Here is a 23,963-nt window from a genome sequence, read left to right on the forward strand (position 1 = left end):
TACAGCCTTGATGTACTCCTCAAGTCTGTTGTTCCATGTCCAGTTCTAACTGTTGCTTCCTGACCTGCATACAAATTTCTCAAGAGGCAGATCAGGTAGTCTGTATTCCCATCTCTTTCAGAATTTTCCACAGTTTATTGTGATCCACAATCAAAGTCAAAAGTGCCAAAGTCAAAGGCTTTGGCATAGTCAATAAAGCAGAAATAGATGTTTTTCTGGAACTCTCTTGCTTTTTCCATGATCCAGCCGATGTTGGCAATTTGATCTCTGGTTCCTCTGCCTTTTCTAAAACCAGCTTGAACATCAGGAAGTTCATGGGAAATAGATGGGGAAACAGTGGAAACAGTGTCAGACTTTATTTTTCTGGGCTCCAAAATCACTGCAGATGGTGACTGCAGCCATGAAATTAAAAGACACTTACTCCTTGGAAGGAAAGTTATGACCAACCTAGATAGCATATTCAAAAGCAGAGACATTACTTTGCCAACAAAGGTTCGTCTAGTCAAGGCTATGGTTTTTCCAGTGGTCATGTATGGATGTGAGAGTTGGACTGTGAAGAAGGCTGAGCGCCGAAGAATTGATGCTTTTGAACTGTGGTGTTGGATAAGACTCTTGAGAGTCCCTTGGACTGCAACGAGATCTAACCAGTCCATTCTGAAGGAGATCAGCCCTGGGATTTCTTTAGAAGGACTGATGCTGAAGCTGAAACTCCAGTACTTTGGCCACCTCATGCGAAGAGTTGACTCATTGGAAAAGACTCTGATGCTGGGAGGGATTGGGGGCAAGAGGAGAAGGGGACGACAGAGGATGAGATGACTGGATGGCATCACTGACTCGATGGACGTGAGTCTGAGTGAACTCCGGGAGTTGGTGATGGGCAGGGAGGCCTGGCGTGCTGCGATTCATGGGGTCGCAAAGAGTCGGACACCACTGAGCAACTGATCTGATCTGATCTGATGATTATCTCTAAGTCGGTTCTAAAATTTTAGTAAGATTACCATCTGGCTCAGACGGTAAAGAATCCGCCTGCAATGTGGGAGACCTGGGTTCGATTCCTGGGTTGGGAAGATACCCTGTAGGAGGGCATGGCAACCCGTTCGCGTATTCTTGCTTAGAGAATCCCCATGGACACAGGAGCCATATTGGCTACAGTCCATCGGGCCGCAAAGAATAGGACATGACTGAGCGACTAAGCACATCGTATTAGCCTGCACTTTGAGGGAGTTGATGGCTGGGGTGGGAAGACACATGAAGGGGGAAGAAATGAGAATACAGGGGAAACACTGTAGTGGTGCAACACTAAATCCTCGGGCTTCTCCTCCGCCCTTTAGCTTAAAATGGACTGATATAACAAATCTGAAGCAGCACAACGGCTTCAGAGGTTTCCCTTGATTCGTAATTTTTACTAAGCAAACGAATACAGTCAAACAATCTGCTTCAAACGTAGGTAGAAATGAGAGATGGAAAAAGAATATCATGAAACAACTCTAATGCCGCAGTGAAGCTGTGACAGGTCACCGCTATCCACCCAAGCCCAAGATGGCCGGGCAAGGACCGTAGCCGACTGCCCGCCCAAGAGCAACTCTCCTCGCCCGGGGCCCAACCGCCGGGAAGTCAGAGGCCTCACCACGCCCCTTCACATCACCGAATACGCAATCCCGCGCACCCGCAAACGTGCCGCAGCGTGCCAGCTCCGCCCCCAGCCCCTCCCCCCGAAAAGCGAGGCGACCAGCGCCGCAAGTGAAGCATGCTGGGACCAGCTCTCAAGCCTCCCGGCAGCCCCTGCGACGGGCGCGGTACGTCAGGATCTGGCCTGCGGCGGCCGTTCTCCGTAAGATGGCGGACCGGCGGCGGCAGCGCGCTTCGCAGGACACCGAGGACGAAGAATCTGGTGCCTCCGGCTCAGACAGCGGCGGTTCCCCGGCGCGGGGCGGTGGGAGCTGCAGCGGTAGTGTTGGAGGCGGCGGCAGCGGCTCTCTGCCTTCCCAGCGCGGAGGGCGAGCTGGGGCCCTTCATCTGCGGCGGGTGGAGAGCGGGGGCGCTAAGAGCGCAGAGGAGTCGGAGTGTGTGAGTGCGCGCGGGCGGGGCGGACCGGACCGGGGGCGGGGTGTAGGTGGTGATGGGAGGCTGGGAGTTGACCGTAGATGCTGAGGCGTAGTGTGTTGGAGAAGAGGAGAGCGATCCCGGTGCGGTTTGCATCCGAAGCTCCAAGGGAAGAGAAGGGATTGAGGCTTTGTTGGGGGACAGGCGGAGCTGCTGCGGATGGAAAGCGGATATTTACTCAGAAATTGGGACTGGAGGTGAATAGACGGGACCTCCCTCAGATCCTGCCTGTTAAAGATATACCTTCTTTCGTCTGCCTTTTCAACCATCTTGTGTTCAGTCTTCGTTTCTCCACCCCCTGAAAATAGTAGAACTAACCCATGTCTTCTTTCCTTCAGGAGAGTGAAGATGGCATCGAGGGCGATGGTGAGTAGCATCATGATAGAGATCTTCAAACTCAGGTCACCTGTCTGCAGCAGTTGACATCTTCTCAGACTGTTAAGTGGAGAAGGAAATGGCAACCCACTCCAGTACTCTTGCCTGGAGAATCCCAGGGACGGAGGAGCCTGGTGGGCTGCCGTCTGTGGGGTCGCACGGAATCGGACACGACTGAAGCGACTTAGCAGCAGCAGCAGACTGTGAAGGGTTTTGGGGAGGGTGCCACAAAGGGGTTCTTTGTAGTTTAATGTTCAAGAGCTTAAGTTCTAGTTGTATGATCTTGGGAAAGTCAAAGTCACTCTTTGAACCTGTTTTCCGTCTGTATATGGGGACTATAATTTCATCTACCTCATAGGTTGATGTCAGAATTAAATGAGAGTTTTAGCTTGACCCACAACAAGCACTGGAAAATGTAATTATAAAATTTCTGTTGCATTTTTTTTTCTTTATATGTTTCTGTTTTCTTTCAGCTGTTCTTTCGGATTATGAAAGTGCAGAAGACTCAGAAGTGAGTGTGATAGATTCTTTTTCCTATGATGTAGGTTGGAAAATGTGTTTTAAAAATTGTACCCGCCTGTGGTTTGAAAGCATCTGACCTGTTTGTTACTCCGCTTGTGCATTTTTCATTTATGCTTCTAAAAAACTATTATACAAAGTGTTGTTCAGTTATAGAGAGGGAAACTTTGTATAAACCTCTTCAGGCCACATGTGTTACACTGTTTATAGCTGACCTTTCACCCTATCTAAAGAAAATAAGATGCTAAATAAGAGAATGAGAACATTCTTTGGCCCTTCACAGGATGTTTGACACTCCATTTTATGATGCCTAGGTGGTGAAACCAGCCAGTTGGGTATTTTTTGAGTATGTCTGAAGACCTCAGAAGGGTAGGATTCTGAGTGGTTTGTGTCAGAAACATTTCTCGGTTTACAGATGAGGTTTTCTGTCTTTAGCAGAAAGTTTCCCTAAGCCAAATGTTTGTGAACTTAGTTTGCTTTGATTGGGTAAACTACTAGAGATGTTATCAGAATGGCTACTTGTTTCCTGGAACTGTTGAATAGAGCTCTGATTTATACAGAAAGAATTGGATTGTGGATCAAAGGTTCATTCTGTAAATTTTGTAGAACTGTTGCTACATATTAGATTTACCATTAAGCCCTGGAGATGCAGAAGTGAACACTATAACAAAGTTCCTATCTTTCGGAATCTTACAGCCTACTAAGGAAGTCAGACAAACATTGAGGAAATCATAGGACTTGGTGACAACTGCTGGGGGATAGGGTTAAATAGGGTGTTAATGACTGGGTACTGATTCCATATTAGGCAGTCAGAGAAGAATAAATTGGAGTTAGCCAGGCAAATCATGTTCTAGGCAGAGGGAACAACAGCTGCAAAAGCTCAGAGATAGGAGAGATTGACTGTCTGGAAACTTGAAAGTAGTTTGGTGTGGCTGGAACATCGTTGGGACAGGATGGATACCAGAAATAAAGGCAAATTATAGAGTAGGGGTCAGATCATGCAGGGATTACTTCTTTTTCTTTATTAAATGCCTTCTTAGTGCCAGGAGCTGTGCTAGGCCCTGGAATAAAAGATGCATGGTTCTGACCTCATGGAATTTACATTCCAGATCAGAGAGGGAAAATATAGGCAGTTAAGTAATTACAATAACTGTTTGTTAAATGCCATGGTATGGGGAAGCATAGGGTGCTTTGGGAGCACATGGCAGGGGCAGCTAACTGAGTGTAGGGTGTTTGGAAGTATTTACAGGAGGGACTCTTCAAATAGTGACCTGAATGATGAGTAGGAGTTAGCTAGCTAGAATTTTCTTAGCAGAGGAAACTGTCCGAGAAGAATGTCCAGAAGTGGTGGGATTGGAGGATAGTGAGTTGGAGGACATGGAAGATTTAGTATAACTGGTGGTAAGGATGAATCTCAGTCCAAATCTTAAAGTACTTTATAAGCCTGGTTGAAAAAGTATTTGGATTTTATTCTAAGAAAGTAAAGTATAACAGGGTTTTAAACAAGAGTATGATATGGAGTATGGATTAGACTTAAATTTTAAAGCAGTGTTTGTCAGATCCAAGGAACGTCTACATGAAAGAAAATCCTATTGAAACAGACTGTTGCAGAGGGAGGGAAGACTCAGATGTTTATATGTTAACAAAATCCCAGGTTGATTCACAGTAATATTTTAGAATTATTATCTTTAACAATTGTTTTGTGTGCAGTGGGGAGAATTATCTGAAGGGAGCAAGATTAGAGGCAGAAAAACTAGTTAAGAAAGCTACTGTGGAAGACTAAGCAAGCAGAAAACGTGGTGTGGAGTGGAGTGGTGGCAGCGACAATAGAGGTGGGCGGCACTGGCAGTTATTTGGGCTGTGGGAATGACAGAATGTGGTGATTGGTGAGATGACTTATTTTCTGTGAAGTCAGTGGTAAAGTTATCCGCAAAGAATTAAAGGAAGATGAGAGGTTTTGGAGTGAGTAATGTTTGCAGTAGTCATTAAAGAAAGGAAACATCGGAAAGACTGCCAGGCAGTGTGGAGTATTCAGTGAGGTTTTGTGGCTGTGACTTTATAGCAGTTTACCATTATGTATATAATGAGTTTGGATGTTACTCTAACAGCAAAGAAAGAAAGGCTGTTGGAGGCTTAAGTGGAGGAGGATCTGAGGATGAGGCAAGACTGGAGACAGAGCTGTTAAGAGAATAGTCCAAGGAGCGTGATAGTGCCCTAAAGAAGGGACGATGGCAGTGGCACTGCAAGACATACATTTGAGAGATATTTAGGTATTATTATTAATTACAGAATTTCTTGATTGATTGAACGTGGAGCCTGAATTAAGGAGGAGTCAGAGAGAATTCTGCTGAAACTCGAAAGACCCCTGTTTTGGTTCCTATAAGCTTTAGATGCCCAGCAGTGTTTGACCACTCCTGATGATAGGAAGATGTTGATCCAGGTGAGGGCTGGGACCTGGCCAGATGCCTGTGATAGAGCCAGAAAGTTTACTGACAAGAACAGCGACAGCATGCTGAGGGAAGGGACTGGGATGAGGGAGCTTGGTGATCCGGGTTTCTCTAGCTTCATTCCAAAGCCCTAGAATAAGGCTGAGCGTTTTGACTCTTGCTCGTGAGTGTCCTCTGTTGTTTTTTCCCAAGACTTACCTCTGCCTCAAATGACCTGTCTGCAGTCTAACCTTCAGATTTTAATATCCATTCCCTTCAGCTCTGAGCAGAATGCAAGCTCCTGGAGGGCTGAGACTGTCTTTGTCACTGTTCTGTCCTGGGAACTTAGAAGAGTATCTGTAATAGGCCCTGAATAAACTTTTCTTGGATTAGTAAATGAAATAGAACTGCAAGGACTTTTCTTCTAAATACACTTTATTTTGGAATAATTCTGCATTTACAAAAAAAATCACAAAGAGAATACAGATGTTCCATAGGCTTTTCACCCAGTTCTTCTAATGTTAACATCTAGAATGACTTATTTAAATTAATTTTAGTCTTTTGACACACATTCCAGTGGTAACACCGCAGTTCTACTTTACCCTTTACATTTGAGCAATTATCATTTGGAGAAACCTTTTTTTATAGGTAAAGTATCATAAAACAATTTCGTTACGTGTAAGATACAGCTCCTGTTGTAAAAACTAGTAATTATAAGGAAAAAAAAAGTGGTGTTACCTTAAGAAAAAAAGATAAAAGATTGTGCTACTAATGTTGAAGTTCAATACATTTGTAATATCAAAAAAAGAAAAAGGAGTCCAAATAATGCCCAGGTTGGAGAATAGTGTTGGTCACTAAGAGAGGGACCACAGGAGGAAGAGATTCCAGGAAGGACAGTGTTGGGTTAAGTTTTGGATGTTTTGAGATTGAGGAACATGTGCAGCTTTGATGTGGCAATATCTGGTATGTATTTCCTAAAATTTAAGAGAGGAGTGTAGTTCTGTTGTGTCAAATAGGATACTCACCAGCCATACGTGGCTATTTGAGTTAATAAAAAAGTTCAGCTCCTCATGTGCATAGGTAAAAACATTTCCCTCATTCCAGCAAGTTTTGTTGGACAGCACTGATCTAGATTAAAGAGTTTGACTTGATATCTTGCTTTACGTAGTTATCTGTTACTTGATTGCATTTCTTCTTAGTTACTAACTGCGTATACCTAGATGCTATGCTTAGTTTTGCCTGTTTTCTTAAATTTTGATCTGTCTCTTAATCTGACAGGTTAGTTTTTCATCCTTTTTTTTAATAGTGTATCTGTTAAAAAGATTTTGATGGCCACTCACTCATTGTACAACTCACCATGCTATCTGTATCCATTGTATTTCTTGCAAATTGTCTTTCCATGGTAGCCATGGAAAATAGCAGTATGACCCAAAGCTTTTATCTTGCACAGAACTGGCTGATCACCTAATTTTCTTTCCCTTGTAAGTCACTTACTATTTTTGTCTGGATATTCCCAGTATATTTTCCTTTAAGGTCCAATAGTTGTATTAAAATTTTTCTTAGACTTGGTCATTCTGGATCAATATTCATAGGTATGAGAGGTGCTGTACAGTATGTCATGGAACTTCATCTAAATAACTCTTTTCCTGTCTTCAGTAAACGACCCTTTCTCTTTAATCCTTTGTAGTATCTCTATTTTCTTCTGATTACTGTGTTTATTCACTCTTGTTTGTGTTCCTTCTAGTTCTAGACTTTGTATTTTAAATGATTTTTTAAATTTCTAATATCTTCTTGAGTTCGTCTCTGGATTTTTAAAATTCTGATTGATGTTCTTTCATGCCTTATATAATATTTTTAATGTCTTTTTTTGCTCATTTTGAAATAGAAGTTGCAATTTTGGTATGACATGCATATGTCTTTCTGGCATGCTTTCATTGTAGGAGTGCTATTCTACTTATTTTGTTTTTCTTTTAGTAAGTTTCTGTGGGATTTGATCTCTATATTTTTCTTTTGTTGACTTTTATTTAGTCTTCCTGATCTTTTCAAAGGAAGTATGGCTCAAAATAGCTTTTTCTAACTTCATAGAACTCCCTTCTCAGATATTTTCCTGTAGTGTTAAAACACACACACATACATATGTATATATGGCTTTCTGAGATTTCCTGGTTTTGTTCCCTTCTCCAGTTTGCTTTGGACCTTCTTCTTTGCTTCATTCCTTTTGTCCCTCTTCTGCTGAACTGATTCTCTTCTCAACAATTTTATCTTCAGTGTGGTGCTCTATCCTCGAGGGAACCCCTGGCAGCCGGGTTGATTTTAAGATTTCAAAAGGCTTGAATTGCTCCAGCCCTTTTGGACCTTCTTACTGCAAGATCCTTAAACTCACATTGTATTAGAGACAGCAAAACCCCTTCTGGTTTCAATTGTTGTTTTCAGTTTTACTTTCTGTTGACTACCTGTTGACTAGTTCAAGGTTCTCCTGTTTTCAGGTCCATTTACTGCTCTCTGCTTTTTCCAGCCCTGATACCAATCTGATGCAGGTCTTGTGGCAGTTGTTGCTTTGCTCGTGTGCTTGTATTTTTGAGTGTGGGGGATACCTTGTAACCTAGTTTTGTTGTAAATATTGTCCAGAGGGTTTTGATTTTGCTGTCAGAAGCCCCCATTTGATGTGGAGATTTGAAGAGATCAAAAACTATGCTGCTGCCATTTTTTCCAGAATCCTCTGAGGAAACATTTTTAAAGAAATTAGACTGTGAAAGGGAGGCTAGAGAGATGGTAGCTGGAAAGAAGGCTCTAAGGTCAAGAGAGGGTTTGGTGTTATTTTTTGAGTTGGAGAATCAAGTATGCCTAAAAGTTGAAGAAATGATTAAAAGGGAAAGCAAGGGGAGAGGATAGGTAATAAGTGTGTGATGTCCTTGATTGAGTATACGAGAAAAAATAGGAACCAGATGAGAAAAACGTCTTCCACTGTCATTATAGAGAGGTGGGAAGGAAAGGTGTGTGGGAAGGAAGCTGGTGTTCCCTTGTTTTGTTTTCCTTGTGAAATATAATAGAAGGAAAAACATAAAAGAATGGTTGTTGATGAAGGGACAGTATAGGAATTTTGAGATAAAGGAAGTTTGAATAGTTGAGGCTGCAGGTGGCACTGATATGTAAAGTTGTATGATTTTTTTTTTAATCCCCCTAGTGATGATCAGTAATCTAGTTGTAAGCTTAGGAAAAGCAGACAGTTTGGTTGATCCAGTCCTGAGCGCGTAGGAATAGGGGATTGGAGGGAGCTACCGATAATGCTGAAATGATCGGGCCACAGACTCTAGAAAGAGAAGAAAGTGAATGTGGGAGAGGACTGATAGGCAGAGAAAGGGTGGGAATGTCAATGGAGCGGATGTCTTAAGAAATGAGAGAGGGAAGGATAAAGAAACAACTGGGGACGGACAGGAATAACAGGCAGGATTTGGGGGGGAAAACAGCTTTATTGAGATATAATTTATGTGCCATTCAACTTACCAGTTTAAAATGTCCAGTTCTGTAGTTTTTAGTACATACAAGTATGTGCAACCATTACCATAGTCAGTTTCAAAATATTTTCATTACTTCAAAAAGAAATTTTGTACCCTTTAACTGTCACTCACCCCCCCACAGCTCCTCCGTTCTCATTCCCTCCAGCCCTTAGCAACCACATACTTCCTTTCTGTGTCTACAGATTTCCTTATTCTGGCCTTCTTTATGAACAGAATCATGTATGATAACATATGACTGGCTTCTTTGACTTAGCATATTATTTCAGAAGTTTTCACCCAAGTTGTAGCACGTATTAGTACTTCATTCCTTGTTATGGCTGAATGATATTCCATTGTGGGATTTCCCTGGCTCAGACAGTAAAGAATCCACCTGGAGATTCTGGAGAATCCTATGGACAAAGAAACCTGGTGGGCTGCAGTCCATGGGGTCACAGAGTCAGACGTGACCGAGTGACTAAGCACACGATATTCCATTGTATGAGTATACTATATTTTATTTATCTATTCATCCACTGATGGATACTTGGGTTTCTATTTTTTTATGAATAATACTGCTAAAAATATCTATGTTCAGGTTTTTGTGTGGATGTGCGTTTGCATTTCTCTTGGGTATGTACCTAGGAATGGAGTTGCTAAGTCATATGGTAACTGTTCAGTTGTTTGAGGAATTGTCAGACTGTTTTCCAAAGCAGCTGCACCATTTTACATTCTCAGCAGCAATGTGTGGGGATTACAGTTTCTCCACATACTCAGTGGCACTTATTATTGTCTTGATTTTTTGATTCTGGTCATCCTAGTAAAATGTGTAAAATGGTATCTTGATATGTATTTACCTGATGTTGAGCATTTTGTCTTGTGCTTATTGGCCATTTGTGTATCTTCCTAGGAGAAGTGGCTATTCAGATACCGTGTCCATTTTTAAATTTTTTATGTATTTATTTTTGGCTGGGCTGGGTCCTCGTTGTAGCAGCAAGCAGAGGCTGCTCTTCAGTTGCAGTGGCACAGACTTCTCATTGTGGTGGTTTCTCACTGCAGAGCGTGGGCACTAGGGTGCACAGGCCTCAGTAGTTGTTGCTCATGGGCTCTAGAGCACAGGCTTGGTAGGGCTGAGTAGTTGTGGTGCATGGGCTTAGTTGCCCTGTGGCATGTGGACTTTTCCTGGACCAGGGATCAAACCTGTGTCCCCTACATTGACAGGTGGATTCTTAACCACTGGACCACCAGGGAAGTCCCACTTTGTTGTTGTTTTTTTTTAATCATTGAGTTGTAAGAGTTCTTTATATGTTCTAGATTTACTTCTTATCATCTACATGATTTGCAAATGTGTTTTCCCATTCTTTGGGTTGTCTTTATTCTTCCTTAATGGTGTTAAGTTTTCAGTTTTGATGAAGTCCAGTATATTTGTTTTTTCTTTAGTTGCCTGTGTCTGTTGGTATCATGCCTGCCAAAGAAGTTTTTGCTGAATCCGTGCCAAATCCAAAGGCTTGTTTTCTTTTAAGACTTTTATAGCTTTAGCTCTTAGTTTTAGGTTTTTGATCCATTTTGAGTTAATCTTTGTATGAGGAGTGAGGTAAGAATGTAACTTCATTCTTTTTTATGTGGCAGTGCTGATGAAAACCTGGGGTATTTAAATTTAAGATGTTTAAAAGTAGATCAGATTTACTTAAAATGTATAGCAGTTCCAGGTAAGACTGGTCTGAAATGTATACATGAAAGTGGATGACTGAAGTGGAGGTGAAAGTGTGAGCTTATTTCCATAATCTTCAGATCAGTGACGGGGTAGACCCAGGCAAAGACAGAGGTGGAGGTTTTCCCATTGAATTTATAGAGTGTCCCTGTGAAACCTTTCATAAGTTGAAATGACTTAAAGCAAAGAAGCAATTACCTTAGGACGCTTCTTGCCAAGTGATAGACAAAATAAATTGAGGTAAAGCACCGATGCTCACAGACACAGTTCAAAGCTGTGGCAACTTGATGCTAAGAGGCTGAGTGTAGTTCCCAGGGCAGGAGCTTGGTGGTTCCACTCCTTCGAACTTAGGGTATAGAGCTGCTTGTATGACAACTCACTGCAAAGCCAACACTGAGTGCAGTTTTCACTTTTGCCTTTTTTTTTTTTTTTTTAATCTTTTTCAAATTTCTTTCAGTTTGTGAAAACAAATAATACTATAGGTCTTTTATCAAAGAAAAAAAGCAAAATGGTGTAATCCGAACTTTCGAGTAGTAAGATGTAGCTAGATGATAGAAGCCTCAGAAAAGTAGGAATTTAAAATGAAGTGGAGTTGGGATTAGCCAATGGAAACTGGTATATATAGAATGGGTAAGCAACAAAGTCCTACTGTACAGCATAGGGAACTATATTTAATATCCTGTGATAAACTATAATGGGAAAGAATATTAAAAAGAATGTATAGGGACTTCTCTGATCCAGTAGTTAAGACTTTGTGCCTGTAATGCAGGGGGTGCAGTTTCGATCCCTGTTTGGGGAACTAAGATCCCACATGCCATGTGGTGAGGCCAAAAAAAAAGTGTGTGTGTGTATATACACACACACATACATACAAACACACACACCCTATATATACATATGCTGCTACTGCTGCTGCTAAGTCGCTTCAGTCGTGTCCGACTCTGTGTGACCCCATAGACAGCAGCCCACCAACTCCCCTGTCCCTGGGATTCTCCAGGCAAGAACACTGGAGTGGGTTGCCATTTCCTTCTCCAATGCATGAAAGTGAAAAGTGAAAGTGAAGTCTCTCAGTCGTGTCCGACTCTTAGTGACCCCATGGACTGCAGCCTACCAGGCTCCTCCGTCCATGGGATTTTCCAGGCAAGAGTACTGGAGTGGGGTGCCATTGCCTTCTCCGATATACACACACACACACACACACACACACATACAGACACACACACATATATATATACATATAGTTATATTCCCTGTATACGCCATATATATATATATATATATATAACACTTTGCTGTACGGCAATAATTAAAATTATTATAGTTCAACTATACTTCAGTAAAAGATAAAAGGCGACAGAGATCTGGAAGAGACATTGAGAATGAGAAAGATAGACTCCCCTTTTACTCTGAAATATGTGGGAAATAGAAAAATGAGCTAAAACATCTGCATGAAAATTCTGCCAGGGAAGCAGTTGCTTAAGTGGAGGGCTAGGCTTTAGAGTTGGGAGGGTGTTCACTAAATGGGAAAGTCAGCAGTAGGGAAAATGGTTTTGATATCATCCTGTAGGCAAAGATGGTAAAGAATCTGCCTGGAGTTCAGTCCCTCTATTGGGAAGATCCCCTGGAGAAGGGCATGGCAGTCCATTGGGTCACCAAGAGTTGGAAATGACTAAGTCATTAACACTTCCAATTCTGTAGCCAAAGAAGCTTGACCCTAGGGTAACACCTTGGCTTCAGTTACACCAGATTTTGACGCTAATTTGGAGTCTTCTCAGCACTATGCTATTTGTATCTTCTGTCCTGCCCTGGAAACAAAATTAGTTTCTCCTTTGGAATTTGCTTCATTTGACCTTCCACCACAGACTAAGAAGGGATAGAGCATGAAACAAAGTTCTCATTAATCATGCTGATACTATTTTAAGATGTTTGAATTCAGTCAGTGTGTGTGGGGGCAGGTTTGGGGTTGAAGGGGAGAGAAGTAGTGATTTAAGGTCACATACACACCAAGCACGATTCTTGCAGATTCTTGCAACACAACCTGCAAGGAATCTAGGACCAAGGAAGGAACTGAATGATTACCACCCACCCATTCCCAACTCAAGAGGAGAGAAAATTTCTTGTGATTGAGGGAAAATGGGAAGAATCTAGGGTACTTGGTTGGTAAAAAGCTGTAAATAAAGGCTTGGTTCTCATAGTGTGGATGTGGTCTATGAGCTTCATAACAGTATCATCTTTTTGGGAATCCTAACTCAAAACAGAGGCCGAAATACTTACGGTGGACAGGGAATAAAGGGGAAGGGTAATTAATTGGCTTATCTGGGCCAGTCTGGCAGTCTAGGTCCTATTTGAAAAAAGGTCAGAAACTGAGAGCTTGAGAGCTTCTTGTTTCATCAGGAATCTCAGTGAGTATCTTTGATCATATTCCTAGGCCATCCTGGGCCTGGAGTTAGTCACAGATCGAGTGTCAAATCCAACAGAAGAATAAGAGAACAGTGTACATGTCTGCAGGGGGGCAGAGGTGTTTTGGCACCGACTTGTTAGCCCAGCATGGGGACTAGACCACCTTCCTTTGAACCCATTTCTTTGTGTCCTTCTAGGTCTCTAGGCCTACCTCCTTAGCCTTTAGCTCTGCTTCCCTAGGTCCAAATCTTGGAAGGACCAGGATATGAGAGAGTAACTTGTAGTCTGAAGCCAGCTCCCTTAGCATGAATTTTAGCTGCTTTTTTTCCCTACCTGAAACAAGCCACACCTCTCTTGCCTAACCCTTTCTAGTTGCCCCTATTTATTTATTTTTTGTTGTTTTTGTTTTTGTTTTTTTTAGTTGCCCCTATTTAAAGGATGGCCTCAGGACCCTTCTTTGAATGGATAGATTTTCTACGTCATAAGCAGGATTATTCAGTTTTTTAAAAAATTGAAGTGTAATTGATTGGGTTATTCAATCTTGCTGTGCCAAGGAAAGGGAAGGGAGCACTTGGGTGTTAATTTTTTTTTTTTTTTTTTTCATTTCTAAGATGCAGTGGTTATGCAAGTTCTAAAGTTTTACAAGTCAAAATTTTATAATTATATCATTCTAGACAGAGTTATTGGCTAAAGAGCTCTCATGTTACAGAAAATTTAGTGTTCATATCGTAGACATAAAAAAATGTAAGCCACTATTCCCCAACTTGAGAGTAATAGTGCCGTGGGAAAGTACGGAGTTATGATAAGGTATTGCACGTTCACTAACTCTGTTCTCATTATCTATAGACCAAATCAACATCTATCTTTATGTACTACTATTTTTTAATATATATAAATTAATAAAAATATATTAATGTATTTTAAAGTATTATTGAACATATAGCAGTTGTTTGTCATTATGTGTTTTCTCAGTTCATGGGTACTATACTGTGCTATATCTCATGGGATTCCATGAAAATTTTAGGTCCTAAAAGGGGATTCACGTAATCTAAAAGGTTGGGAATCTCTGCTGTAAGACATTTTGAGATGAGAGAATTAACAGCTTGAGTAGTTATTAGGCACTGCATGTTTAAGAGACAATGTATTGAGAGAAATTATCAAAAAGAAAGCTTCTTCTGTATGGTTTAGACACCTAAAAGCCTCTGATCCATAGGCCCTGGGCTTCTTCCCCAGAGGCTGCAGCTATTTGTTTTGTTGGGTTTTTTTCCTTTCAGTTTTATTGAGGTAAAATTGTGCTATATAAGTTTAAGGTGTAACAACAGCATAATTGTTTGACTTACATGGTGAACTGATTATTACAGTAAGCTTAGTGAAAGAGGCTGCTGCTCCTGACAGTTCCATGCATATCTTACTGGAAAACTTAACAGAGATCTATATAAGCTTGTTTATGTGTGCATATATATATTGTTTAGTCGCTAAGTTGTTTCCAGCTCTTTTGTGACCCCATGGACCGTAGCCCACCTCCATCCATGGGATTTCCCAGGCAAGAATACTGGAGTGGGTTGCCATTTCCTTCTCTAGGGAATCTTCCTGTCCCAGGGATTAAACCCGCGTTTCTTGTGTTGGCAGATTCTTTATCACCGAGCCACCTGGGAAGCCGTGTATGTGTACACACACATATATGTATGCATGTGTGTTTTGTCTGAGCCGTGGAGCTTGTGGATGAATCTTCATTCTTCTCCCAGGAGTTGAACCTGGGCCCTTGGCATTGAAGGTGTAGAGTCCTAACCACTGGACTGCTGGGGAATTCCCTGTATAGGTTTTTTTTAATGTGGCTTTAATTTTTTTTTTTAACAATGCTTCTATTCAGTAGAAATTTTAGTAAAAACATTGAAGTGTTTGCTTTTAATCCTTGCATTATAGTAAAATTTGTTAGAAAATGTTTTCCTAAAGAATGAAAAATTTTAGAATGCACTATTTAGATCTTATCTCCATAGCTAACAGGGAAACTTAAAAGGGAAATTATTTATTTATTTGCACCAGGTCTTAGTTGCGGCATGTGGGATCTTTAGTTGGGCATGCAAACTCTTTAGTTGCCAATATGTGGGATCTAGTTCCCTGACCCAAGGGTTGAACCTGGGATCCCTGCATTGGGAGCACGGAGTCTTATCCATGGGACCACCAAGGAAGTACCAGGAAACTTTTTTCAGGGTGATGACGGGGAGTACAGTGAAGAGGAAAACTCCAAAGTGGAGCTGAAATCAGAAGCCAATGATGCTGCTAATTCTTCAGCAAAAGATGAGAAGGGAGAAGAAAAGCCTGACACCAAAGGCACTGTGACTGGAGAGAGGCAAAGTGGGGATGGACAGGTTAGTACCCACCAAAGGCCTCCATTTCCATTCGAATTCTGGAACAGGGGCTTTTAAGCTTGGAGTGAGTAAAGAGCTCTTTATCTGTCCGACAGGAAAGCACAGAGCCTGTGGAGAACAAAGTTGGTAAAAAGGGCCCTAAGCATTTGGATGATGATGAAGATCGGAAGAACCCAGCATACATACCCCGGAAAGGGCTCTTTTTTGAGCATGATCTTCGAGGGCAGACTCAGGAGGAAGAAGTCAGGTAACAGCCCCTTGCTACTGCTCTGTAGTATGTTAGTATTATATGTATTCCATGCTTACTATATGCCAGGCACATTACTAAGTGCTTTACCTGTATTATCTTATTTACTGTTCACAACATTTTAAGGTAAGTATTATGATTATCCCCTTTGTACAAATGAGGAAAGTAAGACTTAGAATATTTAGTAACTCTTGGTGTAGGAGCTGGGATCCAGACCTATATGTCCAGTACCTTCATTAATCTGAGGCGCAAGGCCTCTAAATACTTGCATAGGTGACCTTATAGGAGAGAGATGTTTCCAGAGTGCTGGGTAGTTTGAAGTAAAGGCTTTCCTTATTTTTATACCTGTTACATTCACACCCAGCAGGCCCTGAGGTGCTGTGATTCACCCTTGCTTTTTGGAAGGCCTGTTTTGTATAACCTGTCTGGGAAGATGGAGAGATTACCTGAGTTCCTAATGGTTCTCTACCAACCCTGTTTATTTCATGAACATCTTTACATGGCAGAGTCTGCCAACTTAAGACACTTTTCTCTGGTTCCAACCAGACCCAAGGGACGTCAGCGAAAGCTGTGGAAGGATGAGGGTCGCTGGGAGCATGACAAGTTTCGGGAAGATGAACAGGCTCCAAAGTCCCGACAGGAGCTCATTGCTCTTTATGGATATGACATCCGCTCAGCTCACAATCCTGATGATATCAAACCCCGAAGAATCCGGAAACCTAGGTGAGGACATTTTGGAGCCTATATTATTGATATTTGCAAGAAAAAAAAAACAACTCTGCTTTTTTAAAATGCCATTCCGGCCCGAAATTGAATGGGTAAGGAATATGGGAAGTCTGCCTGACCCACAGTTTATATCTCTAGTGGCCCCTTTTATTATTTCTCTGTTCCCTTTGTTCAGGTTTGGGAGTCCTCCACAAAGAGATCCAAGCTGGATTGGTGAGCGGCCAAATAAGTCCCATCGCCACCAGGGTCCTGGGGGCACCCTACCACCCAGGACATTTATCAACAGGAATGCTGCGGGTACTGGCCGCATGTCGGCTCCCAGGAATTACTCTCGATCTGGAGGCTTCAAGGAAGGTCGTACTGGTTTTAGGCCTGCGGAAGCTGGTGGGCAGCATGCTGGCCGGTCTGGTGAGACTGTTAAACATGAGACTAGTTACCGGTCTCGGCATTTGGAGCAGACTCCTGTAAGGGATCCATCTCCAGAAGCAGATGCTCAAGTGCTTGGCAGTCCTGAGAAGGAAGAGGTAGCCCCCGAGATACCAAATCCTGCTCCTGATACTGCACCACCAGTTCCTGACAGGCCTATTGAAAAGAAATCCTATTCCCGGGCAAGAAGAACCAGAATCAAAGCTGGAGATGCAGGCAAGGTTGCAGAGGAGGTGCCCCCTCCACCTGAAGGGCTGACCCCAGCACCTCCAGTCCCAGAAGCTACACCTCCTACGCCTGCTAAGACTGGAAACTGGGAGGCTCCGGTGGATTCTACTACAGGGGGTCTTGAACAAGATGTGGCACAACTAAATATAACAGAACAGAACTGGAGTCCAGGGCAGCCTGCCTTCCTGCAATCACGGGAGCTTCGGGGTAGGTACCTAGGGTTAATGACTAGCTTTTATCCCTTTGCATCGTTGGACTTAGGGGCATGGAACTAATGTCTCTCAGAGATGTGGTATCTGACAATATCTTCATTTTCATTAATTGCAAGACACAGATGGATCCATAGGCATATTCATCCAAAGAGCTCAGAGCAGCTTTATCTGTTACATAAGACTAGCCCATTACTTTGCTTACTGTTTACTATTAACTGATCAGTCACCACCATTGAGCTTCTGAGTGCAGAATCCTTTACCACTCTCTGTAGAAAAAGTGGAAGAAGGCAGTGTTCTTTATTATTTTAGCTAATGGTTAAATGTTTCAAGGCAGAAACTGCATTTGAATTTGGATGAGCATCTCCTAATCTCTTTGAAAGGAAAGCCTCTAATTTCCTTAGTCTTCTAGAGCTAGGCTGCCCAGTAGAACTTTCTGTAATGATGGTGCTTTTGAATACTTGTAATGTGGCCAGAGTGACTGAAAAACTGAACTTTTCATTTTTAATTAATTGAAATTTAAGTAACCATATATGGCTAGTGGATATCATGTTGGGACAGCATAGTGCTCATGACTAGGAACTACCTACCACCCCTTTGACCCATCCTTTTTTTTTTCTTCCTCCAATCAGATAGATCAGAGGATCTTTTCCATTGTTTCTGAAATCTAATTCAAACTTAGATTGGAAAACCTCACTTGGACTGGCAGTTTTAGCATCCTTCTCTGGTGTGTGTAATTTTGGAATATCAAAAACTAGGGTAGCCTAAACTGGACCTGGAGTTGATCGGATAGAGAAGTAGACTCTGTCCTGCCAGTGCCTTATTACTATTGAAAGATAGTCTCTAGAACATCCTTTTTGGTCCTGAGTCATCTTCAACCAGAGGGGAATCTCTTCCCATACTTTTAGCCTAGACCTCTGTGGCCAGAAATAATCAGAGGTAGATTTAGAACATCCTTCTCTGCCTAGTTGTTGCTCAGAAACATTAGGATTGAGATTTTCCAATATGTTTGATAATATGCTAATTATAACCTCCTAGGGATTCTGTATGGTAAATATTTGATGGGAAAATTTTGAACTTGCATTTTCTGAGTTGCATTACTGAAGCAATTTTTTTTTCATGTTCAAAGGCTTTACTGCTATATTAAGGTAGCAGGCAGTGAGGGCAAATTTCCAAATGCTGGTGTTGACAGGAAGCAGAGATAGTTTAACAGGAATTTTGTTAGTTTAAAAGATGAGAGCCATTCCCCATGTTGGATTCTTTACCCTGTCATTTTCTTGATGTATCTTTAGTTCTCTTCACATCTAGCTGCTCTGCAGCAGTGACTTTTTTGGTATATTACAGGTATGCCCAACCACATACACATGGGAGCAGGACCTCCACCTCAGTTCAACCGAATGGAAGAAATGGTACAGAGGCGGAAAGGGGTGCATGTAGAGGGTTGCATGTCACAGTTGGGTCACTGTTTAAGCCAAGTCAGTTTTCCCACGTTTCCCTTTTAGGGTCTCTGGAAATGTACGGTTTAGGTTTGGGTTTAGAGCTTAATGTTTTTCATCAGTTTTTCAATTCATTTTGTAAATTTTTTTTTTGGTATGTACGTACTGCTGTATTTATTTGGTTGCTCTGGGTCTTCGTTGGTCCAATGGGTTTTCTCCAGTTGTGGGGAGTGGGGGCTACTGTCTCCTTGCAGTGCACAGTCTTCTCATTGTGGTCGCTTCTCTTGTTTCGGAGCACAGGCTCTAGGCACATGGGCTGCAGTAATTGTAGGACATGGGCTCAGCAGTTGTGACTTCCTGGCTCTAGGACACACAGGCTTCAGTAAATGTAGTTCCTGGGCTCTGGAGCGCAAGGACTTCCATGGTGGCACATGGGCTTAGTTAGTTGCTCTGAGGCATGTGAAATCTTCCCAGACCTGGGATCAAACCCATGTCCCCTGCATTAGCAAGCGGATTCTTATCAACTGTGCCACCAGAGAAGTCCTGCAAATACTTCTTTAATACTACCATGTACCCAGTAAATGTTTTGCAGTTCTACAGGACGTTAGGACTTAATAGGAGAGTCAGCCTTTTGGAAGTCTTCTTGCTCTGACCTCTTTCTTTCTTTCAGGGTGTCCAGGGTGGGCGAGCCAAACGCTATTCATCACAACGGCAAAGACCTGTGCCGGAGCCCCCTGCCCCTCCTGTGCATATCAGCATCATGGAAGGACATTACTATGATCCACGTGAGTTTATTTTTATAGCTGGGATATATTTCTTGGTAGGATGAAGTGAACTAAAAGACCAGCCTTCTGAACTTCCCTTGTGACCTCTCATGGTGGTTAACGAACATTCTCTGGTTGCTGTTTTCTTCGTATGGAAAATTGAGAACATCTTTTCAGCGGCTTGGGGGACAAGGAAACTTGTCCATTTGATGGAAAGAGTGAGGATTTATGAGAGTCCCAATGTGATATCTTACAGTGCAGTTCCAGGGACCAATCTATACCCATGGTGACAGCCCTGCCCCACTGCCTCCTCAGGGCATGATTGTACAGCCAGAAATGCACCTTCCCCACCCAGGTAAGCTTTGCACCTCTGTATGCTTCTAGTACATAAGGATGTGTGTTGGGGGCATCACAAACCCCAACTTTCTCAGCTCTATGCTGCTTGCTTATGAGGCTGGCCACTTTGGCTACATGGGCAACAAACTCCTCTTGGGTCCATCCTGAGGACTTGAAATCTGAGCCTGTTTGTGCTGAGCAGTCCAGCCAGGCCATCCCATGGAAGAGGTGTTACCTTTTAATTATTGTTTCTTCTCCTTGTCCAGGTTTACATCCCCACCAGACACCGGCACCTCTGCCCAATCCAGGCCTCTATCCCCCACCAGTATCCATGTCTCCAGGGCAACCACCACCTCAGCAGTTGCTTGCTCCTACTTACTTTTCTGCTCCAGGCGTCATGAACTTTGGCAATCCCAGTTACCCTTATGCTCCAGGGGCATTGCCTCCCCCACCACCTCCTCATCTGTATCCTAACACACAGGTGAGATGGCTGATGAGATTTTTTTAAGTATACATCCTTTAAATCAGACAAGAATATAGGATGAGGAGAATACTCAAGGAATTCTAGAGAGCATTTCAGTGCCACTGATTTGCATGTGATGGTAGGAGCTGGAAATGCTACTTAGGTGATGCCTATCATATTTGCATTCTCTTCCATTTTTTTAGTGGTGTTTCATTCAAGTGTTTTAGTATGTCTTAGGTGGGCATGTCTGCAATTTATTTAACTAAATAATAAAGCCATATTCTACCTACCAGCCCTACCCTTCCCTGTAGTGTTTAACTCCCAACAGGTTAACACCATCTGGTATCTGGAGTCTTACCACTGAGCTCAGTGTCTTCCATTTGTCAGCTGATGGTAGGAATTAGAGAAAGCTGGGCAGTACTTTGAAGAAGTAGGAACTATATTAGGACATACTAAGGCAGAAAAGAATAATTATTTTAAAGGGGGGCAGCTTAGAAATTCCCCTATACTCTTACAGATTTTCCTTATAAATTATAAAAAAATTCCCCTATATTCTTATTTTTGTGCCTGAATAATATTTACTGTTTAGCATAGTTTGGATGAATTAATTCCTTTTTCTTTTCCTTGCTTATTGGGCTCCCAGGCCCCATCGCAGGTATATGGAGGAGTGACCTACTATAACCCCGCCCAGCAGCAGGTGCAGCCAAAGCCCTCCCCACCCCGGAGGACTCCCCAGCCAGTCACCATCAAGCCCCCACCGCCTGAGGTATGAGAGCTTCTAGGAAAGGAGCTCTGAATAAAGGATGTTGGGGCACATCTGACATCAGTGGGCTTTCCTTTTCTTCAGATTTCTTTCCTTTTCTTGTTGTGTTTCTATGGAAAATGGTCTTTTTTCTTTTTCCTTTTTTTAAAAATAATGACCTGATAACAAATTCTAACTTTATGATTTCAGGTTGTAAGCAGGGGTTCCAGCTAATAGGAATTTCTGAATATTTTAAATCTAACATCAAATAAAAGTAAGTGTAAAACTTATTGTGATTCAGAATGTTCTTAAAACTAATTTTCATGCTTACTAGCTCAACAATCACCTAATTAATGCTCTTAAGTTGTAATCATGGGATATCTCAGGGGGAGGCTTAGAGGAGTCCCAAAATTTGCCGATTTCTTCATTTTATGAATGCATTGAGTAGGGTTGAGTGGAAACCATTGTCAGTGTGGCAGCATTTTATTTGGGAAGATGGAAGGAAAAACTGCAAGAGGGCATTCTTTATTAAAGGAAAGGGGAAATCTGAATTTGAGGGGTTATAGCAGAGCCAATTCTAAAGGTTGTGGAGGAGGGACTTCCCTGGTAGTCCAGGGGTTAAGACTTTGAGCTGCCAGTGCAGAGGGTATGGGTCCGGTCCCTGGTTGGGAAACTAAGATCCCATATGCCATGTAGCACAGCCAAAAGATTTTAAAAAATAATAATAATAAATAAGTTTTTAAAACCACTCTTTAAAAAACAAAGGCTGTGGAGGACAAAAACCAGGAGGTTTTGTTGTGTTGTTTTAGGGATATTTCTTTAGTGTACATTCTTTAGAAATGTGGCTTTTTGAAAGTAGCTTGTAAATGCCTAAAAGGTCCAGTAACATTTTGGTGGTTCTTCCCTTTTTCTCACTCCTGTCAGGACAGCAGAAGTGAAAACCTAGGAGAGGAGAGAAAACAACTGGCTGTCTGAGCCAGGAGAGCGTTGAAGACCCAAGGTGGCGCCTACCAGCGAGCAGCTGAATGAAGGGGACTCCTGCCTTCCTCTGAGGGTAGGCTCTGTTGGATAAACGAAAAACAAGTGGACTTCCTCCCGTTTTCAGTTTGTGTTGTGTCAACTGTGCTCAGAGGAGCAGAGATCCAGACAGCCCAGGCTTCGGAGTCTAGGAGCCCACGTCTTTTGCTCTTCACTTTCTCCTGGGAAATTCGTGTCTTCTCCTCCCAGGGAAGCTTGGAAGCTCCTTCCTGTTTCGTTTTGTTTTCTAAGATGTTCATTTTTAAAGCCTGGCTTGTTATTCTTAAATTAATATTCTTTTAGTCCATCACCCTATCCCTTCTCCTGCCCCTCTTTTTCACTCTCTCTGCCTTTATATTAAACAAGTTCATTCTTTGGTTTGCTAGCTCCTCTGGGTTCCCTTTTGGCTTTTCCCTACATCCCAGATAATTGAGAACTTACCAGCCAGTCTGCCCCCACCAAGTCTAAAAAGAGCTGACCTTTCATTTTTTTCTTGGCATTTTTTATTGTGTACTTGGAGTTTGTTAAGTCTTCTAATACTGTGGAAGCATTGCTGTCTGCACAGAATGTCCCATTGTGGAGAAAATCTCACTGTGGTAGGAGCCCTTTTTCTTGACTTGGGTTTTTAGAATTTTGAGCCTCCATCAGTCTCTGTACTCTGATAATCTTTAGTTCTCTACTGAAGGCAGAATGTCAACAGTGGGGAGAGATAGCAAACCAGAAGCTTTAGTGAGAAAGGGAGGGTAGAGTGAGAGCCTTTGCACCTTAGGGGTGTGTATTCACACAGTCCTCAGGGCTCAGTCTTTGAGGTGAATGGAGTTAGAGGGCTCTGCTCTTTTTTCCATCCTTTCTACCACACCCTTTTCCAGTTGCTATGGACCAATGCATCTCTAGAGGTAAAAATTACCTAGCCAGCAATCATCCCTGTCCATTGCAATTGCCCTTCTCCTCGTCTTTCCTGCTATAAGTGTTTTAGGTATTACTACCTTATTTTCCCAAGGACAGTTTTACTCCTGTCCTTGCAAACAGGATACCACACCTGGGCCTAAAAGCAGTCACTTTTCAGGGCAAGGGCTTCTCCCTCCTTTCCTCCCTATCTACGGCACTGAACCACTCCCCAGCTGCCTCTGCAGAAGAGATTCCTGTTACTACGGCACTTGCGTCTGCCAGGGGTCACTTGGCCACTGTCCCTGTCCTACAGAACCTGAGGGAGAAGGTGGCAGCTATGTCTCTCCCCAAGTAATGTCACTAATTCTGTCCCTTCTCTTCAGCAGTTGGCTTAACCACTTTGAGTCACAGGTGTGGGGTAGGAGGGGAGAGAGGCACTCAAGCTGGAACCCCCAAGGAGGAAATAACTAAGAGATTCTTCCAAGGGTAGCGCATGGTTGTGCCTTTTGTAGGCTGTTCCCTTTGCCTTAAACCCGAAGATGTCTCCTCAAGCCAGTGGGCCGCATGCCCAAATTCCCAGACCTTAAGACACTGTGACAGTTGTCTCTGTTGATCCACTGTGTTCTGTTGCAAGAATTTCTCCATGTGTATTGCTGTTGTTTGTAACTGTTTTAAAGAGCGCACATATGTGATTGGCATTGTGACTTGAAGATAATAAAATTTAGACATGTAAACTTGGCTCCTTTGCCAGTGTTTTGCATGAGTCTTGATTTGGGAGGGAGGGAAGAGGACTCCCTGACTGCGTAGAGTCACAGTCACAACTCTGGCCAGCTCACACTTGAGAAATGGAAGCCCAAAGAGGTGAGAAGCCCCTGTGGGGCCACAAGTGACTCCCCATTGGTTAACTTTCTCAACCACATTGCCGTGTAGACACCAGGAATATGCAGTCCCTTAGACTGGAAGTGCAGGGGCCAGAAAAACGAATAGATGCTGTGTACCCACGTGACATCTGGTATCCCTCATGCCTGCCTTTGTGTTTGGCAAGCAAGTTTCCCAGGGCGGTGCCCCACATGTCAATATAACT

At 42.6% G+C, this 23,963-nt stretch overlaps 1 protein-coding gene across 1 annotated transcript; it reads left to right on the plus strand.

Annotated features, from left to right (window-relative positions):
* Positions 1 to 1,751: 1,751 nt before the first annotated feature.
* Positions 1,752 to 23,617, plus strand: CASC3 (CASC3 exon junction complex subunit). The gene is made up of 14 exons (XM_019981362.2): positions 1,752 to 2,067; positions 2,442 to 2,469; positions 2,952 to 2,989; positions 15,239 to 15,397; positions 15,493 to 15,644; positions 16,191 to 16,367; positions 16,546 to 17,231; positions 18,578 to 18,642; positions 19,340 to 19,454; positions 19,690 to 19,788; positions 20,036 to 20,250; positions 20,876 to 20,998; positions 21,185 to 21,248; positions 21,899 to 23,617. Exons 1-13 carry the CDS (start codon positions 1,837 to 1,839, stop codon positions 21,206 to 21,208), a joined length of 2,112 nt encoding a protein of 703 aa, XP_019836921.1. The 5' UTR covers positions 1,752 to 1,836; the 3' UTR covers positions 21,209 to 21,248; positions 21,899 to 23,617.
* The last annotated feature ends 346 nt before the right edge of the window (positions 23,618 to 23,963 follow it).

This window comes from Bos indicus, chromosome 19, assembly GCF_029378745.1.
Source record: "Bos indicus isolate NIAB-ARS_2022 breed Sahiwal x Tharparkar chromosome 19, NIAB-ARS_B.indTharparkar_mat_pri_1.0, whole genome shotgun sequence".
NCBI classification, from domain to species: domain Eukaryota; kingdom Metazoa; phylum Chordata; class Mammalia; order Artiodactyla; family Bovidae; genus Bos; species Bos indicus.

Excerpts from the sequence above, each read along its gene's own strand:
- CASC3 (XM_019981362.2), top strand. The coding sequence starts at position 1,837 with ATGGCGGACCGGCGGCGGCAGCGCGCTTCGCAGGACACCGAGGACGAA. Across the intron at positions 2,990-15,238 it reads AAAGTGCAGAAGACTCAGAA|GGTGATGACGGGGAGTACAG; the intron begins GTGAGTGTGATA and ends AACTTTTTTCAG. Across the intron at positions 16,368-16,545 it reads CGAAGAATCCGGAAACCTAG|GTTTGGGAGTCCTCCACAAA; the intron begins GTGAGGACATTT and ends CCCTTTGTTCAG.